The sequence below is a fragment of the Oxyura jamaicensis genome, chromosome 2, assembly GCF_011077185.1.
Source record: "Oxyura jamaicensis isolate SHBP4307 breed ruddy duck chromosome 2, BPBGC_Ojam_1.0, whole genome shotgun sequence".
Lineage (NCBI taxonomy): Eukaryota > Metazoa > Chordata > Aves > Anseriformes > Anatidae > Oxyura > Oxyura jamaicensis.
In genome coordinates this window covers 3,389,988-3,409,337 of record NC_048894.1, presented here as the reverse complement: position 1 = coordinate 3,409,337, position 19,350 = coordinate 3,389,988, and the positions used below count along the sequence as shown (strand labels likewise).

At 42.2% G+C, this 19,350-nt stretch overlaps 1 protein-coding gene across 1 annotated transcript in view; it reads left to right on the top strand.

The window, feature by feature from the left end:
• The window catches only part of VIPR1 (vasoactive intestinal peptide receptor 1), a 111,655-nt gene that overhangs the window by 32,257 nt on the left and 60,048 nt on the right, over positions 1–19,350 (top strand). The window contains exon 2 of the mRNA XM_035317879.1: positions 6,638–6,734. Coding sequence (XP_035173770.1) covers positions 6,638–6,734 — 97 coding nt within the window. The remainder of the gene's footprint in view (positions 1–6,637; positions 6,735–19,350) is intronic.

The window sequence follows — 19,350 nt, the reverse complement described above, 5'->3', positions numbered from 1 at the left end:
GGGTCTCAGGGCTTGGCCAGGGCAAGAATCAGACCTGGATGGATGGAAGCTTTGTCAGGATTTAGGGTCTTGCTCAGGACAGAGGTGATAAGAATGAACACAAGCAACTTCTGGGTTTGCTGTGATATCCACTTGGGGCTTTAAAGTCTCTTCTGAGCTTGCAGTTGAATTGGGGACTATTTCTCCTGTGCACAGCAGTCAAGAGGTGGCTACTCATGGGATGACTCAGTGCCGGGTGGGTGGCAATTCAGGAAAAGATTAATAGGTACCTGCATATTCTCATGAAGACAAGTACCTTTTTTTTGAAAAACAGCCTTTCAAATTCATTGGATCTTGACAATAATACAACCCATAAACTTATTAGCATGCTTACTAGTCTTTCACTCAACTTCTCCAGACAGGTACCATACCATCCCTCTTCTACTCTTAGAGTACACTGGGGAATGATGGGCTGCCTAAATGATAATCATTCCGTTTAGAAATGAGCCCAGCTCTGTGGGTTTTCTCATTCAACTTCAGGTATTTGGAATGTAGACATCCACCCCTCAGTTGCCTAAGGCTCCCTGGATGAAGCAGTATAGGTTAAGTTTCCTCTAACCTATTTTAGACAGTTCCTGTAGCCTGAGGTGACTCGTGCCCTGAAAGTGCCTGCTTCTGTCTGCAGGCAAGGAAGGATGATTGATGGGAAACAGGCAGATGTAGAAAGATGTGTGCTTTTGGCCCGTTGGATCCACAAATCATGTTTCTGGGTCCTGGGGCTCAAGCAGTTCTGCATCTGTATTTCCTTTGTTCCTGTATTTGCCTGAGCAGAAGCTTTGGAGGTGAAATTCCTCCAGAAGGCTTGATCAGTTCTGTAATTAATACTTGGAACAACCTTTAAGAAAAGAAGAATTTTCTTCAAACGGGCTCTGTTCCTTAGACGCAAAAGTAAAAGGGAATTAGAAGCAATCAGTGACCTGTATTTCAGGGCAACCTGTGGGTTACTTTGCTGCACTCCAGTTTCTAGAGATGTCAAGTAATGGAGTCCCCCTTTTTCCTTCCTTTGCTGCCCCTTGAGATAATCACTATTATTCATTGCTTATTTTTTTTCACAACCATAGCAGAGATGTTATGGCTTTTTGCTCTTCTGTGCACTGAATGATAGATCTAAACACCACTGATCTCAGTCTTGAAGTTTCTCTCTCTTTCTGCAACAGCCTACATTGAAGTCCTTCATCTGAGCTTCCTGGAAAGGAAATGCATGCTTAGCTACTCCAGATGATAATTTTAAGTAAGGAGCTAAATATTTTTACCCAGTCATCAGAGCTGTCTCTTGCTCAGTAGTGGGAATTTTCTGAAGCACTGCCTCTTGTTTAATCTCTCTGTGTCATTACTCCAGTGCCAGGGCAGAGCTTCTTGCTTAAGAACCTAATTCAGCTTTCCAACAGAGGGATATACAGGCTTGTCAGTAAGGAGTTAAACAACACAGCTGCTCAGCTTCCCTTTCCTTCTGGTTCTTCAGGCTCTTTGCAAAACACTCTGCACATGTTTCTTTGATCTCCCAACCCCTCACACACAGAGGGGACAATGAGACTAAATGAAGTCTCCATGCCTCCAAGCTCCGCTCCTAGATTGATTAGGCCAAGTTGCCTTTGTTTAACGGGGCCTGCTTAGATGAGCTGGAAGAAAAACATCTGCTTTCCTTGTCAAATGATAGATCTGTTATTGGCATGATTGTATTTGGCAGAAGCATAAAATGGAGTGAGCAAACTGAGAGTAAGGATACTTGGGTATTTGCCTGGACCTCTTTTATTTGGGAAAGTTTCCTGAGGACGCAAGCTACTTCCCTTGGTCTGAGAGACCCTTACCGATGGCTGGTTGCAGAGTAGCATACTTACAAGAGCTGAGATCATAGCAGAGTATAGCTTGGCTTTCCCTGAAAACATTTAATTGTTTTTGCAAGTTCTTCTGGAACTACAGTTTCCTTATTGACCCTATGAAGGCCACACAGGGTGCTTTGTATGTTTTGAACTTGGTCTTATCTCTCTTTTTGTCTATATTGCTGGTATCTAACACTTACTTCCCCTTGCTGACAAGACATTTCTACCATGCTTTTTGATTCTTAGACAAAGTTTCTTTAGAAGGGCAAACAGTTGTAATACTTCATAAATAATTTATAACTTTTTTTCTACCTCAAGACCACCAGAGCTTATGAAGCTGTTAGGTTTGACAGTCTTCAGAATTGTGTTATCCGTCACTACAGATAAAAAACCTTTGTTAGTATGTTCTGTGGGTCCACTCTCTTTGCTCATTCTTGCACTTGAACCACACACAGTATTTTTTGGCTCACTGAAAGGGTTGTCATTAATAAAACTCTGTTTTCCTGAGGATGTTCAAAAGAAAGAAGCTGCAAATCTAGTTTTAAGACAGAGCTGAATGAAGTTATGGAAGAAATCAGAGCCAAGACTGTTGCATAAGAAATTCCTTCAGTCCTGTGTTCCTACAAATAATAAGCATAAATGAAAGTCTCTGGACTGAAGCTAGCAGTGAGCTCTTCGGCCATAGCTCGAGCAGCCTCTCTAGGGCTATGCTATTGAGGCTTGGAATAAGACCTACCTGCTAAAATCTTTCATTTCCTTTGCTGCCCACATAAAAAAGCCTGAGAAATCTCAGCACTGCCTCAAGCAGTGACTGTGAAGTTGTGTTATAGAAAGCAAGGCAACTGAGGCTCTTGTCTAATACAGTTACTGCCTCCCCATAACTTCTGTGAAGGTGTCTTCATTCAGACCACTCAGAGAAATGTGTCACTGTTGTACAGCCTCTGGGAGCTGAGCAGAAATGGGTGAGGGATGTGGTTTCATCTTCTGTAGGCTTTCCTGTTCTACCCCTCCCTTGTTTGACTTGAAATGCTGTTGTCACTGTGGTCACTCCAGTCACCGTCTCTGCTGGATTCTCCAGTGGACACTGGGATCAGGAGAAAAGGAGGTGCTGGGGGCCATGCTACCTCTTGTGGGCCCCTATTCCTGTCTACCTGTAGCTGTGGCTTTGCTGTGAGTCCCACCTGCCTTTGAGGAGTGCCTTGGCTAGCCTGGCCCTGCCAACGACAAAATAGATGAAACTGAACATTTCTGTAGCTCTTTCAGTCAATGACAATCCTTTAAATTGTATTTAATTAAAAGAGTGTACACAATGGCTTTCTTAGCATTACCAGACTGCTCAGTAATCCTCTCACAATAGTTGAGATTCCGCGGGAAGGAAAACTCTCATTAGTAAAGACTTTGGGGATAATTCCACATGGGAGCTGCTGCAGAATTCAGAGCTACAGTAAATCACATCCAGAAGAAAAAAAATCCCTTCATCATTCTCCTCGGGGCTTCAGTGTGTGTACAGGGAAAATGGCCCCTGACAAATCCACCACAATTTTTACATGGTAACTCATCCTTTCCAGGAGGGCATTTAGGAATGGAGGGTGTACTGGGCTTGAGCTAGCTACACATCCATGATGGACATGCCAAGGAAAAAGGATTATTGTTCACTAGCTGATGTTAATGTGAGCAATGAATTGAGTTCATACCAAGCTATCTATAAAGTGTACTTTATTCCCTTCTGGGAGCAGCATACCAAGAAAGGAGAGTTATTTAACCTCTGATCCAAGGGAAGGTACATTTTAGCAGGCAAGACTCCCAGCTCTTGCAGTCATAAGGAGTTTGTCAACTGGGAATGAATTCAGGCAACTGAACTTATCACCCTGTTCACCACCAGGCCAGCTGAACTGATGACCTACTAACAAAAAAATAAAAATAAAAAAAAAAATCCAAAACTATTTTTTTTTCTTTTTCTGCAGTCTTTGTTAGCCCATAGCAATGACAGCTGTGATATGTGAGAGTTGTGTTATCACTGGGGAGGTAGAAGTGGGATAGCTGCAATTATTTATTTCCTTATTTAGTGAATGTGGAGAGTGAGCCATAAACTAGAAGGCTTCAAATGCGAGTCTGTTTGACCTTGATGATTCAGTTTAAGGTCTTTTAGTCATAAAATTCACACATCACTGGCATTCCAAGCTAAATAGTAGGTATTTTAGTCTGGACTGGTCCAACTCCAGTCAGCAAAGGGACATGAAAACCTTCAGGGCTGATGCTCACAAGCTTTCTGTGGACTAGAAGGAATAGTAAAAATCAGTTCATACTAAACACATAGCTTTTACCCAACTAAAAGAAGGGAAGATGTGTCCCAATAAGAAGGTGAAATACTCTAAAAATAAAAGGTATCTTGTGCTATTTTAGAAAGCTTAGTGTATCTATGTGGTGTGTGGATAGTGTTGATCCGATATGATCTACAAAGGGCCACACACTCCTGGAGGGAAGGATGTTGGCAAGGAGGGCTACCCTAGGTCATCACAAGTTCATCATATAAATCCCACCTCAATGCCCCGCTCTGCTTGAAACCAGTGGGTTCCAGGCACCTAAAAACTCCTTCAGTCATTAGAGCCATCCACCTTGCTTAAAAGCTTGCAGCAGCACTATGAAAGCCAGATCAGCTGTGTCTTGATTAACATAGATGTCTTTCCTCTAGGACTGGATGGAAAAAAGATGAGATTTTTAATATTATATCTGTAGTCAAGTTTCCCTGAATCTATCACAAGCCCATTTCTTAAACTACTAACAATGTATTGGCTCTGCTTTTTTTGAAAGGTGATGAAACATTTGCTCAAAAGTAAATATCAGGTAGTGGGAGTAAATATGCAATCGACCAATTTAGGCATGCATTTTTAGTGCAGGAAAGATGTGGTGGTGAAGTACTTGCTAATGGGCTCGGTAGAAAATTTGCTGCATAAAAAATTAGAAAAATGTGTTGTACATAGCACTTTGCCAACCCTGATCAAAGTTAGAGATGGATGAATTAATTTATAAAGTGAAAATTCAAATTATTTATAAATGTGCGATGAATTTGGCAATAGGTTAAGTCCAGAGAGTTTTAAGTTTCCCTTGAAAAAGTCAGAATGTTCTGACAGCAGAACATCTCAATCTTTGTTTTTTACAGCAAAGCCCTCATGCTTTTTATTTGCAGATAAAATAAAAAGGCAAGAAGTGCTGTAAATCAAAACACAAAGAACCTACGATATTTTAAATGAGCCAGGATAAAAATTCCCAAGTGCTGTTTTCCTTTGGAAAAAAAAGAAATATTAGAGTACCAAGACAACTCCAAATAAGTCTCCCACACCATGTCATTGTTTTTGTTGCTGTTGTTTTAATTTGATTGGAAAACCACACAATTAATTGTCTATACACTACTAATCAAGGCCCATTCCCTGCCAAAAGGAAACTACAGTCTGAGTAAGAGATGAGGTGAAAGAGGGAAGAGAGCTGGTTGGATTAATAAGAATTGGTAAGAATAAAAATTAGTATGTTCAATTTTCTAATAATTTTAATCCAAAGAGCAAATTACATCAAAGAATTGTTCCTTCAGAGGATTTCTGAATCTACTGGTTTATAGCCTTGGCTAGAAAATGAGTAGGAAAGTAGCTCATGTTTTGCAATGAGGCATGAAAAGTTCTTTTTTTCCTTTCTCTGTTTATTTCAGACAAAAATACTCCCCCCCAAATAATAATAATAATCACCAACTGTGAACACTGAATCAATGAGTTTTACAGGCTCTGACCCTGCCTCTCAAATCTGTTACCAGCTTGGGGTCTTTCCTGCATTTAGCAATGACTGCATAGACTCAAGCCAAGACTTCTTCTCTCGCCACATCATTTCTCTCTCACCATCACTCTGCAGCTGAATAGGTTTCTCCCAGCTCAATGCAGTTTGCGATCTCTTTGAAAGAGACTGGGTTTTGTATTTGGTCTTATGTGGTGCCTTGCATAATGGGAGCTGGATTTCTGCTTGCCTTTCCCATAGCAATGAAGTGGGGTGCTCCCTCCAAACTGGGAGCATACTGGGGACATTAGCATGGCTGTGCTGTGTGAACCCTCTCCAGCTCCTGGTTCCATTTTTTTATGCAAATTGTCATGATACGTACGTTGTGATTGAAGCAGTTCATTAAATTCATGATGTAAGGAGGCCACAATTAATTACCTGTGCATCTATAGACATGGCTTTATTACAAAAACAATATAATTAGTTCTGACTTAGCAGAAACCACTTGGGGGTAGAAAAGTCATGTTATTGGGAATTTTCTGCTTTGTAGCTCCTTGATATCCCAATCTGCATCTGAGATTTTGTTCTTATTTGATTTGGGTTTTGTTTTGCTTTGAATTAGCATAAGCCAGGAGGCAGGCCATGTGAGAATGGAGGGAATAAACTATGTAAGCACAGATCCCACTGCTCTTGGCATGAATTTTAAAGCTGCCATCTTCCTGCCCTAGATAGCTGTCAGTGTTAGATTAGTCAAGCAGAGAGTTCCTGGAGCATAAAGAAACAGAATTCATCCTGATCATCAAAAAAAAAATTGATTTTTTTAAAGATGGCATGGAGGGAAATATATTTTTTTCAGTAGACACTGGGTTACAGTCCCTTCTTTCAAGCAAACATAAAATGAGACTGGATGCATATCATCACTGTGCTCGGGAGAGCTTGGCTGGCCATGAATCCCTAGGAACATGGCCGTGAGTACAGATGGGTTTTGCTCACTCTCCATTTCTCCGCCCTTTCTGTAGGTATCCAGCACGCGCCCAGAGTGCAGCATCATGCTGGAGATTGAAGAGGAACGCAACCAGTGCTTGGCAGAGATCGCTGTGGATAATCAGACCTCAGGTATGGGACCACCCTCTTCCCTCCACGGACTATAGGCTGACATCCCTGGCCTCACATCTACCTCACAGCTGCCATTTCTCACCCCTTCTTCTGCAGGAGCAGGACAGTGACTGGATTCGCTCCAGTGTTGAGTCCTTATGTTAGCAGAGAGAGAAATAGGTGTTTCCAAAGCATGATTCCATCAACCAAGAGTTTGAACAGCTTGATGAGGGTCACCTCGACTCTCCCAGCTGAGTGAGCCCTGCTTTGGTGTCTCAGTGTGTTTAATCAGGGGCAGTCATCCTTCTCTCCCCACTGGAAGTGCCTTGACTAACTCTGTTGTATGATCTGAAAGCCTGAAATTCTCACAGGCCTCATTTTGCTTCAAGGGAAGCCATAGCCATCTTCTTCTTACACTGAGGTTTCCTCCCATACACAGGCCAAAATCACTCCCATCCTGGAGGCAGAGCAGGAGAAGGAAATGTGTGCTCCATGGCTGCAAGGGGACTCTGAGGTCTATCCAAGCAGCTGGAGGTCCTCTCCTTGTTCACATGCCAGGTCCTGATTTTGTGTTTAAAGGAGGTGTAGGGACCCATGGAAGTCTGTCAGGCTCCGAAAATGAGTGGTCGAATCACTAGTGAAAGGGATGGGAAGATGCATATTCTGCCTGAAATTTGCATCCCACATCTTGAAAGAGGAAAAATTGAAAGCGGATGTCTTCTCATCCTCTTTCACTTGGCATTGTTTTAAAATAGGCTACAGACTGAAGGGCTGTTCTGCACAATGCTTATTAATGATAGAACAGCATCCTTGTGCCAAGCTGGTCCCTGGGGGAGCTTTACTGAATGCAAGGATGGCTTTTGGCCCCTGCTTTTATCTACTGAGATACGTTTTCCTTTGATTTGGGAACTATTTCAAGCATTCCCGTACACTTAAATGGAGCTCTTTGAAGAAATGTTCTCCTACAATCCAGTAAAGAAGGAAATAGTCAGGGTAGTTAAAAACCTTCACTTGAAAGCCAGGTAAATGCTTTATTTCATGGACAAAATGTTCATTTTCATGGACATTTAGAGAAATTCAATTAAATACAGTACATTCAAAATGGAAGAATAAATACTTAAGCATTAATATTTTTTCTGATTTCCTCAGTGAAAAGTTTAATCCAAAATATATATTATTTTTTCTCCACTGAAGTAAACTGTTGAATGTATTCTTGCAGATTCTGATGTAAAACATGCTCAGTCATATTGCAAGCCATTAATGTCTAAGCTGTAGAAAGCATCTAAGAATATTTTGGGTTTTATAGTGGAACGGTGAAAAACTGGTTGGGGTAATTCTACATTTACCCATCTCTCCCATAGTCATTCAATGGGACTCATTCAGAAATCATAGTTGTGAGCTTTATGAAATGGTCTCGTCCATGGGATAATACCTGCTACTCCTGAGTCAGTGTTAGATGTCATTTGAATGTGTCTGTTTGTCCTGGGTGGAAATAGCCATATGAACGTGGAACAAGTGTGCGAAGGGGCACGCACAGTGTGTCTAACCAAGTTTTACAATGCAAACTCTGTGGAAAATGTTTGGCACCCATTTGCCCAGACACATCGGTAGGCATTTAAGAGCTCAGTACCTGCCCCTTAGCAAAGCACTCACGGCTGCCCTTGCAATCGACAGAAAGAAGCCAGAATCCTTGACATGCAATTGCTCTGGCTCTCAAATGGGAGACTGTGAAAGTGATGTGGACAAGCAGCTACTAAATATCTAAATGGCATGCATTTTCCCCTTGGAGTGTCCAAGGCACAGCATGTGAGCTCAAATAGGTAGAAAAAGCTGTTTTTCTGTAGTGGGGCATGACTTGACAAATGTAATTGAGTACAGCTGCAAAATAAAACTTTGTGGGGTGGAGGCAGCAGGGACGTGAAGACTGTTGAGTCTTAGTGTTGTTGGAAATAAATAAAAAAAAAAAATCACTGCATAAAATCTCCTAGCTGAAACTCCCAAGGAAAGCATAATTTTAACATGGTTCAGTCCCACAAAGGAGTAGAATGGAAAGCAATCGAGACTCCCTGCCATCTGTAATGTAATACCTTGATTTATCACCATGTATGTGTATTGCCTTCTCTGCATTCAACATCCCGTTAGCAAAAAGAAAATCACTTGAGATTTTACAACCGATCTATTATCCTTTCTAATTAAATGAGTGGAATTAAGGAAACACAAAGTTTCAATACAGTCTGGAAATAAAGCTTTGTTTAGAAGCTATTATCAATTGTATTGATTAGAGGGGTTTAATCACAGATGTAATTTGATGTGTCAGATAGATTAGTCATTTATTAAGAACACCTGATTAGTCATTTATTAAGAACACCTGATGGTAGTACTGAGACTGATGACCAGCTCAGAGTAAGCAGGTAGATTTCCACCAATAAACAATAGCATCTTGTGCTATTGTTAGCTATCTTGTGCTAAACAATAGCAACAGTGTCTTAACACTGTTTTGTCTTTGAACACCTATTCATTATGGTGGGTGTATGGGCACGGGTTAAATCAATGCTTTCTTTTCTAATTATATCTCTGTGTTTTCGGTCTGGGTAGTAGGTGTCAGTTGCTATTCCTACCAGCAGCAATCCTGGATCACAGATCACAGAAAGACCAGAGCCTTTCTGTTCCCTACTAGGAGTGTGATTCAGTACCTGTGATGTTACCTGCATTTGAGGAGACTGTGTCAGGGCCACAGGAGAGACATGGGGGTCACAAAAGGGTGACCACGTCCGATGAGAAAATCTTAGCTTGTTGAGACCAGAAAGGGCTGCAGAAGGTGCCACTAGGAAGAAACCATCAGGGAGGGTTGGTTTGAGGTGGCAGAGAAGAATAAAATGTCTGTAAGACTGAAGTTTTGGCTTTAGAGGAAGTTCGTAACCATCAGGGGACACTGAACAGCCTTTCAGGAGAGCCGCAGGAAGGTGTGTTTTATTGACTTTGGGATGGAGCTTGCCTTGTATATGAAAGGGCATGGACGATGCAGTTGGGTGTTGCAACACAGGACTGGGTTTCATGAGCAGGTCTGCCCTTGCAATCCCCTGCACTGTTATCCTGTTACCTCGATGCTAAAATAACTATGAATCTTGTACATCTTGCATAACTTGTAAGATGATAATTGTGATTCCACAACAGAAATGGATTCTTTAATAATAAAATCCAGATAGGTAGATGGATCTGTTGGATTCAGGTTGGCAAATAGACATTGGTTGGGAATGACTTGGTGAGACACTTTCACCTGATTTTTAGGTAACTCTAATGTATTCAGGCTGAATGTAGGCATATCTTTTAAGGATAAGATGAATCACGTTCAGGTTTTCTTGACTTGAGGCTTAGGGAGCTCATGTTGGAAATAACCAGAGCTCCCAGATGAATCCTGTCCTGGTGTTCACTGGCTGGGAAGGGGGTTGGCCAAATGAGTTGATGTCCCAATTCCATTCTTAGGAATGATGAATCTGTACATTCACATACAAAAATGCAGTCTGGGAAACAAAACCTTCACTTGAGTGTTTGTTAAATGATCTTGCCAGCGTCTTTTGCCCCAAAGAGTGTTTACAATATAATTCATAGCATTATTTTAAAAAGTCTTCTGAAGAACTTGTTACTCTGAAAGTGGCAGGGCTACTCTGAAAGTGGCAGGGCTCTTCCCTGCTCAGTGCAGGAGGTGATGCACAAAATGCCTCCTGTCAATCTCAGTGCAGAGTATATTCCTGAAAGACCTAAAAATCAGTAATGTTGCCTGTACCTTTTCTACAATGTGATATAGGAGACTTTTGCTGGGTTTTAACATGTTGGAAAATGAGTCTTGGTTATTCTTCCTTTTATCACACAGCCAAGGAGAAATTGCTGCTGGCCTGCATCACACATAGATGTACCTGGGTGCTGGACTAGAGAATAATTCTCTGCAAATTCCTTAATTTCCCACCCTAAGCATGTTTTAATCTCTCTCCCAGTTGGTGTCACAGCAGTTCTCCCTGCAAACTTTGCCTCACTTGATAACCATAGACTGTTGCAAGTAAAGCAGCACTGTTGCTGAAGTTAAAGTGGCTCCTAGGTTTTCTTGGTTTTAGTTTTTCTCCTTTAAAATAAAAATAATATTTTTCTATCTAGAAGGGGTAAGTTAAGGACAAGCACACTGAAAAAGGTCCAGGTATTTTATGATTTGGGCTTCTGGAAGCACTGTGGGTAGATAGAATAGGAAAGGCAATATTTTGGCAGCACCCACAATTAAAATTCACAGAAATGTATTATGTATCTGAGGAGAAATAACACTCCCAAAGAGAAAAGACACATAGTTTCTGCACCGTGGGTGTACTATATGTAACTGGTAGCAGGTCAGCTCCAGAGGTTCAGGTGCAGAGTTCATAGGGTTCCCAGGTCATCCCAAATGTTCATCAGCCAGTGCTGGGCAAGTCCTGCCTGGACTGGATCAGTTCGTCCCAAGGATTTGAATGCCTTTTGCAATTGCTTCCCCACTATATGAGCACGATGAGAAGTTTTGAGAACAGCTCTGCAGACAGGAGTTCCCACACAGCCAGCAGCTGCTGCAATAGGAGGATGCGCAGTAGCTGCCTTGGGCTGTTGTCTTTCCCTTTCTCTTTGCTCTCCAGCTGTGTGGGGCTGCTTCTCTGGTGGCATCTCCCGCCACTACAGTATAAATAAACGAGGCAATTCCATAGCCTGGGGTTCTCCAAGGCACTTTCTTGTTGAAGGAGCTAATGATAAATAAAGTTCCTCAGTCCTCAGCATTACTTAGAAAATGCTTACAAGCAAATTTCAAAAGCAAAGAATGTAATCCCGGCCCCACTGAAAACCAGGCTTTTACTCCAGATCCTTTTTTAGCCAAGGCATCTGTATGCAATACGGAGACTGCCCAGCTAATAATACACTTAGCAGCAGTAGGGTTAGGAGGAGAGGATAGCTGAAGGGGGTTTTCTTTCCAGGCCCACAGATGGTGGCAAATCTCTCTCCATGTGAAGTGTGTCAGAGTCCCTAAAGGCTTGCTGCAAGGCAGGTCTCACTGCCACATGGCTGCTTGCTGACTTCTACTTGCTTTTTTTATCCCCAAGCACAGAGAGTGACCTTTTTTGTTGTTTGTTGCTGTTTTTTTAATGAAAACTTCTCTCTCCATTGGTGCAGTTTACAAATAGTTGGGTTTAATTTGAAGCACCCAAAAATGATAAATAATAAAAAATCCTGGCTTTTTTGGCTGTCTCTCTTAAGTCAACAAAAGCAATCAGGTCTAGGTGAGTTGACTGTTCTCATTCTTTTTTAATCAAATTACTGCTAATCAATTCCCTCTGCAATCAGATATTCTTTTGGAAGGGGGAGAGTAATCTGGCGATGACAGTTGAATGATGTACCGTGTGACTCATAGTTGGATGGGATGAGCAGCTCTGGTGACCGTGCTGTTATGCAGGAAATCATGGCATGATACAGTAAAAGGTCTTCATGGAGAGACTTGTCTTCTTGTACTGGGGATCCCAGAACTGGACTAGTGTTCCAGGTGGCCTCACCAGTTGAGTGGAGAGGAAGGATCCCCTCCTTGACCTGCTGGTGATGCTTTTGACTAATGCAGCCCAGGATACCGTTGGCCTTCTTTGTGGCATGGGCGTGTTGCTGGCTCATGGTCACCTCAGTGTCCACCAGGACCCCCTGGTCCTTCTCTGCCAAGCCACTTTCCAGCCTATATGGGTACTTGGCATTACTGCTCCCCATGTAAAGGACTTTGCATTCCCTTTGCTGCACTTCCTTTTCTTTATGGCTATTTATTTTATTTGTTTCTTCCAAAAGGGAAGATCAAGAGCTTTTGCTCAATTTCAATCCTAAATTCCTGCAGAAGTTAAGAGGAAGTGAAAGGAGCTCAGAACATTTCAGCAGGAGTCAGTCAGATCAACATTTTGTTTGTCTGTTTGCCACAGTTCAGTAGTGAAGGGATAGGTGAGGTGATTTTTTAAGTGTCGTTGGGTATTGCCAGTAGCCATCAAGGAGCTGCTACAGTTGAGCTGCTTCTGATACCTTGGGTACTTCAGCACTGCACTTTGTAGTTGCAATCTAGACTTGTCTGTCTTGCAAGTAGGGTTTGAAACTCAATAAAAATTCAGAAAAGTGGAAAACATGAAAGAAAATAGTTCCAATCACCCTCCCAGCCACTTGTCACGTACAATTAAGTTGTACGTGCTTCAATTTGCTGTGGGCAATAAAAGTGAGTCCTGTGATCTCATCACCAACACTACCACATGCAAATGAACCCAGGTGAAGAATGGCCCATGTTGTTTATTCTCAATATAATGCATTTGCTGTTCCACAGACCTGCAGTAGAGGCTGGCTTGAAAAGCCAAATTTGGAGCTTGGAGTTCTTTTTCAGTCTCCCTTGAAGAAGTCAAGGCGTGTTTGATGAGAGAAGAAGCAGCGAACATATGGAAATTAAAAGTCAAGCTGGAAAAACGTTAATGAAGTTTAAATGAGGAGTCTGTTTATTCATAACCATCTGTTTATAAAGCAGTAAGATAAGAAATAATTAATAGTTCCTTGCTCGCAAAAGTTCAAGCGAATTCTCACCTTCCCGGTTGCATAAGACCTCCTGGGACAGATGATGTGTAGGTTGGGTTTGTGTGGCAGCCTCTCTCCAGGTGCTCTGTGGCTAGAGCAGGGACTACTAGGTGGCTGTTTGCAGCACAAGCACTTGAGGCAGTGAACACAACAGGGGGATGGATGGACCACTCACCCAAGGCTGAGGATGTGCTGCATATTTTGGCTGCGTCAAGTGGTGGTGCATACCCGAGACCTGCCAAGTGCTCCTGTAGGTGCTTCTTATCCCTTCACATGCATCAGATGGATGGTTTTGTCATCAAAAGGCCACTGCTTGAAGCTCAGTAGTGGAGGGAACATTCAGACAAGCCAGTGAGCTGGAAGGTTTGAAGGGTGTTAGCTTTCGGGGATAATATATGCCTTGGCAGACATGCAAGGGGTGGTCAGGGTAGTATTGTCAGATGGCACTGGTGCAGCCAGAGGACAGACCTGTCCCCAGGCTGAGAATGTCTGCAGAGAGAAGCAGACAGGCTTGTGCTGGTGGTTCAGAGCAGTCACAGAAAATAATCAAGAAAAGCAAGCCCTTGGACAGGGGCTGAATGTTGCGAGCCATTAGCCACACATCAAAAATGTTAACAGATGCTCTTAAATCAATAATGTGGCCTCCAGTTGTTGTTTCAGAAGTGGGAAGGGCTCCCCTAAGTCCAATCTCATATCTACCAGCCTCTCCAAAAATCCCATATATCCTGGGACATCAGGAATAACATTAACTGCTGCCTTCTGGGGAGCTAAATCAAGCCCTGATGATCTAGTCAACATATTCAATGAAACCAGGAAGGCAAATCAATTCAGTCTATTAAAATAGTCACCTGCATTTGTCCTTAACAATCTCTTGAAAGGGAAAAGGACCTTCAAGACTTCCTTCTATGTTGTCTTTCCTAATTTCTAACACTGGTCCAGGGGACAAGGAGAGCTCCTTCATTTCAGTCTTGGTACAAGCAGCAGCGTTGGTTCAGCTGCCAGGTGGGACATCAGTCCTTACTACTCCTGGAAACGTGTCTGTCCTGCAAGAGCAGAATATTCAGCCATGTGTCATCAAGACCTTAATGCCCAGACTCTCATTTGTCTGTTTTAGAGGATCAGTAGGAGAGTCAAGGTGCCTTCTATTTAATGGGATTTTTTCTTTCACTTACCGGATGATGGCCATGATAGTCACTTGGGATGGGCCACTCTGTGGTATCTCCAAATGGTCTTCCTTCATTAACACTTTTCTTGTCTGCTCTGGGACTCTTCCCTGCCACCATCACATCATCCTGCAGCTCTTACAGCGAAGACACCTGCTCTGTGGAAATTTAAAAAGAAATGTGTCTTGTATTTCTTGGAGGATCATCTACACTTGGACATGCTAGAAAACTCAATACTGAAACATGAGAAGGAAGCACATTGTCACCACAGAGGTAAACCCAGCTTCAACCCTCAGATGCAATCAGCCCACACAACTTTCCTATTGGCTGCTCAAACCCAGCCTGAAGCTGATGGCCGTTTTCCCACGCAAGGAGGCTCTTCCTCAAGAAATGATGAGCAACGGTGGTTTCCTTACAAAGCAGTTACTTGGCTGTGCATGGTAACCCCCTGCTCAAGCTCTCTGCCAAGGACTGGCAATTCCCAGCTGAGGTGAGGTGCTTTCTCAGGATGCCCTCTGTAGAGATGAAATTCAAGCACAGATCTACACAGCACCCAACCTATCTTCCCTGTAGGGCTAAGAGCTTTTTTTGGTTTTGCTTTTTTTTTTTTTTCCCTTGACCTCATCTTTCTAGAGACACAGTCATGAGATAAGATGTTACCACATCTGTTTTCTGCCTTAATATGCTGCAGGGGTGGAGGCTTTGCTTTTGTTTTGCCTGTTGCTGACATGTCCTGGCTGCAAGCTTCCTAACAAACAGCAGTGTTTATTTGACTCGGGAACAGCTGTCCTGTAGCTTTTTGGGATTAACAGCCATTTAGTGGACATAAATCTTGTACTGGAAAAGGCATTTTAGCTTGGAGAATAAGTAACATTTGGAAATACCATCGGACTCTTTGGTTATTTTTCTTTTAGAATGTTATAATATATAAATGCACACAGCATTAGTTATGCAAGAGATATAGAAATAAGGAGAAAATGCCATCGCTATAGACCAACGGAAAGCAAATCCAAAACATTTTCAAAGCTTTGGCTAATTGCTCAGATGAAATCCATCTATGCAGAGCTCTTTATATCTGACAGCATATTTGTCGACTTCACATCCCACCAGATTTCTGGTTAGGAAATCTCTCCTTCCTGCTTTTTGGTGGTTTTTTTTTGTTTGTTTTGTTTTGTTGTTTTTTTAAATCTTTTTCTTACTGATGATGTCAGGGCATTTTATTGATGGTATTCACCCTTTTAATGTACGATAAGGACACTGGAAAATGTTGCATATTCCATAAGTTATGTCAAGCTCCTGTTACAGTATATGGCTAAGATCCAAAACCTGCTACAGCCAGTGGAGAGTTTTTCCATGATTTTGCTGTACACTGGACTTTTTGTAATTTGGTGCCTTTATTTCTTGATAGCCTGAGCTTTTAACCTAGGAAAGTGAAATTGTGGAGAACAGAAGCTGAAGTCTGAAGTGCTATACAAGGTCTAAATAGGGCTTCTATTGTGATTTTTTTTTTAATTATTGCTGTCTCACAAACTTTTTTTTTCTTACCTTCTGACCATTAAATATGCCTCCAAGTAAAACCAAAGGCCAGGTGAAAATGCATGGCTGTCCCTCTTGCCCCTACCAACAGAACTTCTCTTCTTCTGCAGATGCTCCCCAATGCTATGGGCAAGAAGCATACTTCCAGCATGTTTAATAAGCAAGAACCAGTTCAGGAAGAATTTAGATGATAAAGCACACTCCAGCTTGTGCAACAGCTGCAGTAGCTTTCTAGTAGCAGGACAGGCAATCTGTGGCTTGTGATTTGTTGAGGAAACTTCCCTTTTACCCTTCCTTTTTTAGTGGGGTTTCATGTTTACCTATATTTACCCACATTTACCATATTGAACAACATTTACCTGAAGAGCAAGATAAGAGGGGCTGTTGCTTGCTCATTTGCCTTCAAATGAGATGGTCACTGGGAGGGTTGGCACTTCATTCAAGTGGCCAGGTCTTCTGAGCGCTCTTTGCGGTGCTACCATTCAAGTTGCCACATACAGTTCCAGAAAGGCAAGGAATTCCCAAAGATCAGGGTCAACGTTGGAAGGCTGGGGAAGAGTCTTCTGACTTTCACAGGATTTGAACTATCAGTGAGAGCTGCTGCACTCGTGTCCTGTCTTTGCTTGGCTTGTTTAATTGTGAAACTCCACCAAATCTCTGATGTTCTCCTAACAACATCCCTGTGTCTTTTTGGTCGGTGGGACGATGAGGTATGGAGGAGCTAATGATAAAGAGGAGGAGCTAATGATAAAGAAAGCATTTCTTGAGGTTGAGCCTAGTCATCTTCAGTGACCTAAATTCAAAGAGACGAAGTACAGTTTAACTTCTGCATAACTTCTGCAAGTACAGGGGCATTTGAACAAGGAATGAAGAAGCCCCGGATCAATCCTTTAAGCATCCTCCATGTCAAAGCACTAAAGAACTGTCTCTTGTTTAGATGTTGGTGAGGAGATAAAATGGATTGACTAAAACATCACTTATAAATCTTTGTCTTATGACTTGGCATCTTTTTTTTCAGTTTATGGATTCTGAAATTAGGCAGAAGGGCTCAGCTCACATGTTTGATTTATGAAAAGAGTGATCTGGAGGGATAAAATAAAAAAAAGTCAAGTGTTTATTTAGTTTGTTGGTTAAAGAAAAGCTGAAAGATTAGAATTAAAAAAAAAAAAAAATGTTTCCTAGTAGATGTTGATGATGGAAAAACTCATAGGATTTTCATGCTTAAAAATAATCCTCCAGAAATACTCTCTGGTGATTTCTTTCATGCTGTTTATTTAGAATGACTCAGTCTGGGGGCTTAAGGTAAGTTTTCCTTCATATGTCTTTGAGTCAAATTTCTGTAGACATTCTGCAAAAGAATAGGCTTTTCCTTTTCCTGTTGAATTCCTGGACAGTTTCTACCGGAAGTCCCTGCAGAAGTGCAAACCAATTTTTATAACAAGAAACAGTGTTCTGTCCAGCTTGTACACAGAGTGGGAAAGACCACATTGATGTCTCTGTCTTGCCACACATACAGAGGCAAAGTTCAAGATAAACTCTTTTTATTTATCATCGCAGGGAATCCATTTTGCCTTTGGTGATTTCCCAAGTCCATTTTCTGCTAAACTGGGACTGCAGACCCCTCGCTGAGGGAAGAATAAAACGGCATACTAGTGCCACAAAAAGCAAAGCAGTGGTGGGAAGAAAATGTAACAGTGCCAGGGTTTTGCCTGCTCTGGCAGGAGTGTGGTTTTCCTTCAGCTAAGTGGTTTCTCTGTCACATCCTGCCCACGGTGCTGGGGTGATAGCATGCAGCGACAGGCAAAAAATATCCAAATTGAATGCAAAGCTATGGAAAGTTGAAAGGGAAACTCTGAGGGGACAGGTTTGCTTTGGAAGAGATTGTCAGTGTTGATAAAAATAAAACCACAATAGGTGGAGGTGGCAGAGGAGATATGCCCACAACATGCAGGAGTGGGGCTGCGGGAAGAGGGCACAGCAGTGAACACAGGATAGAAAGGCTGAATTTTGCAGGCAAGAGTGGGAGGATTGCAGTTAAACTTTGTAGCCAAGGTAGCCCCCGTCAAAACCAATCTGTTGCAGAAAAATAAGGTGAAACCCTATTCTGCAAGTTCAGGCAGGGTAAGAGGGTGCAGAATTAGAAACAGAAAAGATACAAGGGAGAAATGATAGGAAACTGCATCCATGCAAAAAGTAATTAAGCTAGGACACTTCAGCTTGAAAAAGAGATGCTTGAGGAGGGATATAAAAGAGGATTTTATGGTTTTCCTCCCCAGGGAAAGGGAGATTGTGACTAGGTTATAAATATTTCTGTATTCATAAAGGAACTAGGTTCCTAATGAAACCAGAGACAAGCAGGTTCAAAGCAAATTCAGAAAAGGATGTTCTTTCAGCAGACACTTGAACTGTGCAATTCCTTGGCCCAGGAGGTTGTGAATGTGAAAAATTTCCATGAGTTCAAAAGCAAAATCAAATCACATTTAATTTTAATGATTTATGTAAGAATAAGAATCTTAATAGAATTTTGTTGTTATTATTATGCACAACTTATAAAATTTAAATAGAAAACCATCCCTGATTCAGGAAGCCTGGGCTCACTGGAGGCTGGGGCAGTAGTAATAGCTCTGAGTCTCATGGTGGGCTTTCCCACTCTCTACCAAGACTGAACTCAAGTTGTCTCTCTGGAACTGAAGCACAGTTAGCAAATCCTTGCAGGGACCATCTTTTGGGGTCTATTTTCTTCAGTAATGTAAAAAACATAATGCCCAACTGGGACAAGAAATTCAGCAGAAAGATAATTAGTTGTAAGGGCATCAAACTGGCAAACCAGGGGAGAGCATCTTTGGGCATAATAACTTCTACAGAAGCTGTCAGTAGGAGAGTAAATGTCACCTGGTAGCTCTTTACAGCCCTAACTCCAGAGAGGATGGAAACTGCCTACTGATACTAGATTGGAGTGAAAATCAGTTTCCATTGAAAACACACCAGGTTACCACTGCGTGTGATGGTACTGGGTGATATCTCAGCTTGGCTTAATGTAGCTGTACCTTTGGCTTGCTGTTTTCTGCCTGTGGGTAGCGAGGGGCATGCAGAGATCCTGAGATGTCCCAGGCAAAAAAATGGGTATCTTTGCATCTGAATGTAGATTCAAAGAGCAAAACTGTGCCCACGTCCTCCAGGAGAGGCCAGGAGTGACCCCATTTGTTAGGGAGCCTTTGGTGGGAATGACAGATGTGCTGAAAGGCTTTTTCCCTGACTTGGGAGTTCAGCTGGGTTAAGACCATGCCTTGGCACCAGCCTACTGCCATTCAGTTTTTTCATCAGCCAAACCCAGTCACATCTCAGAG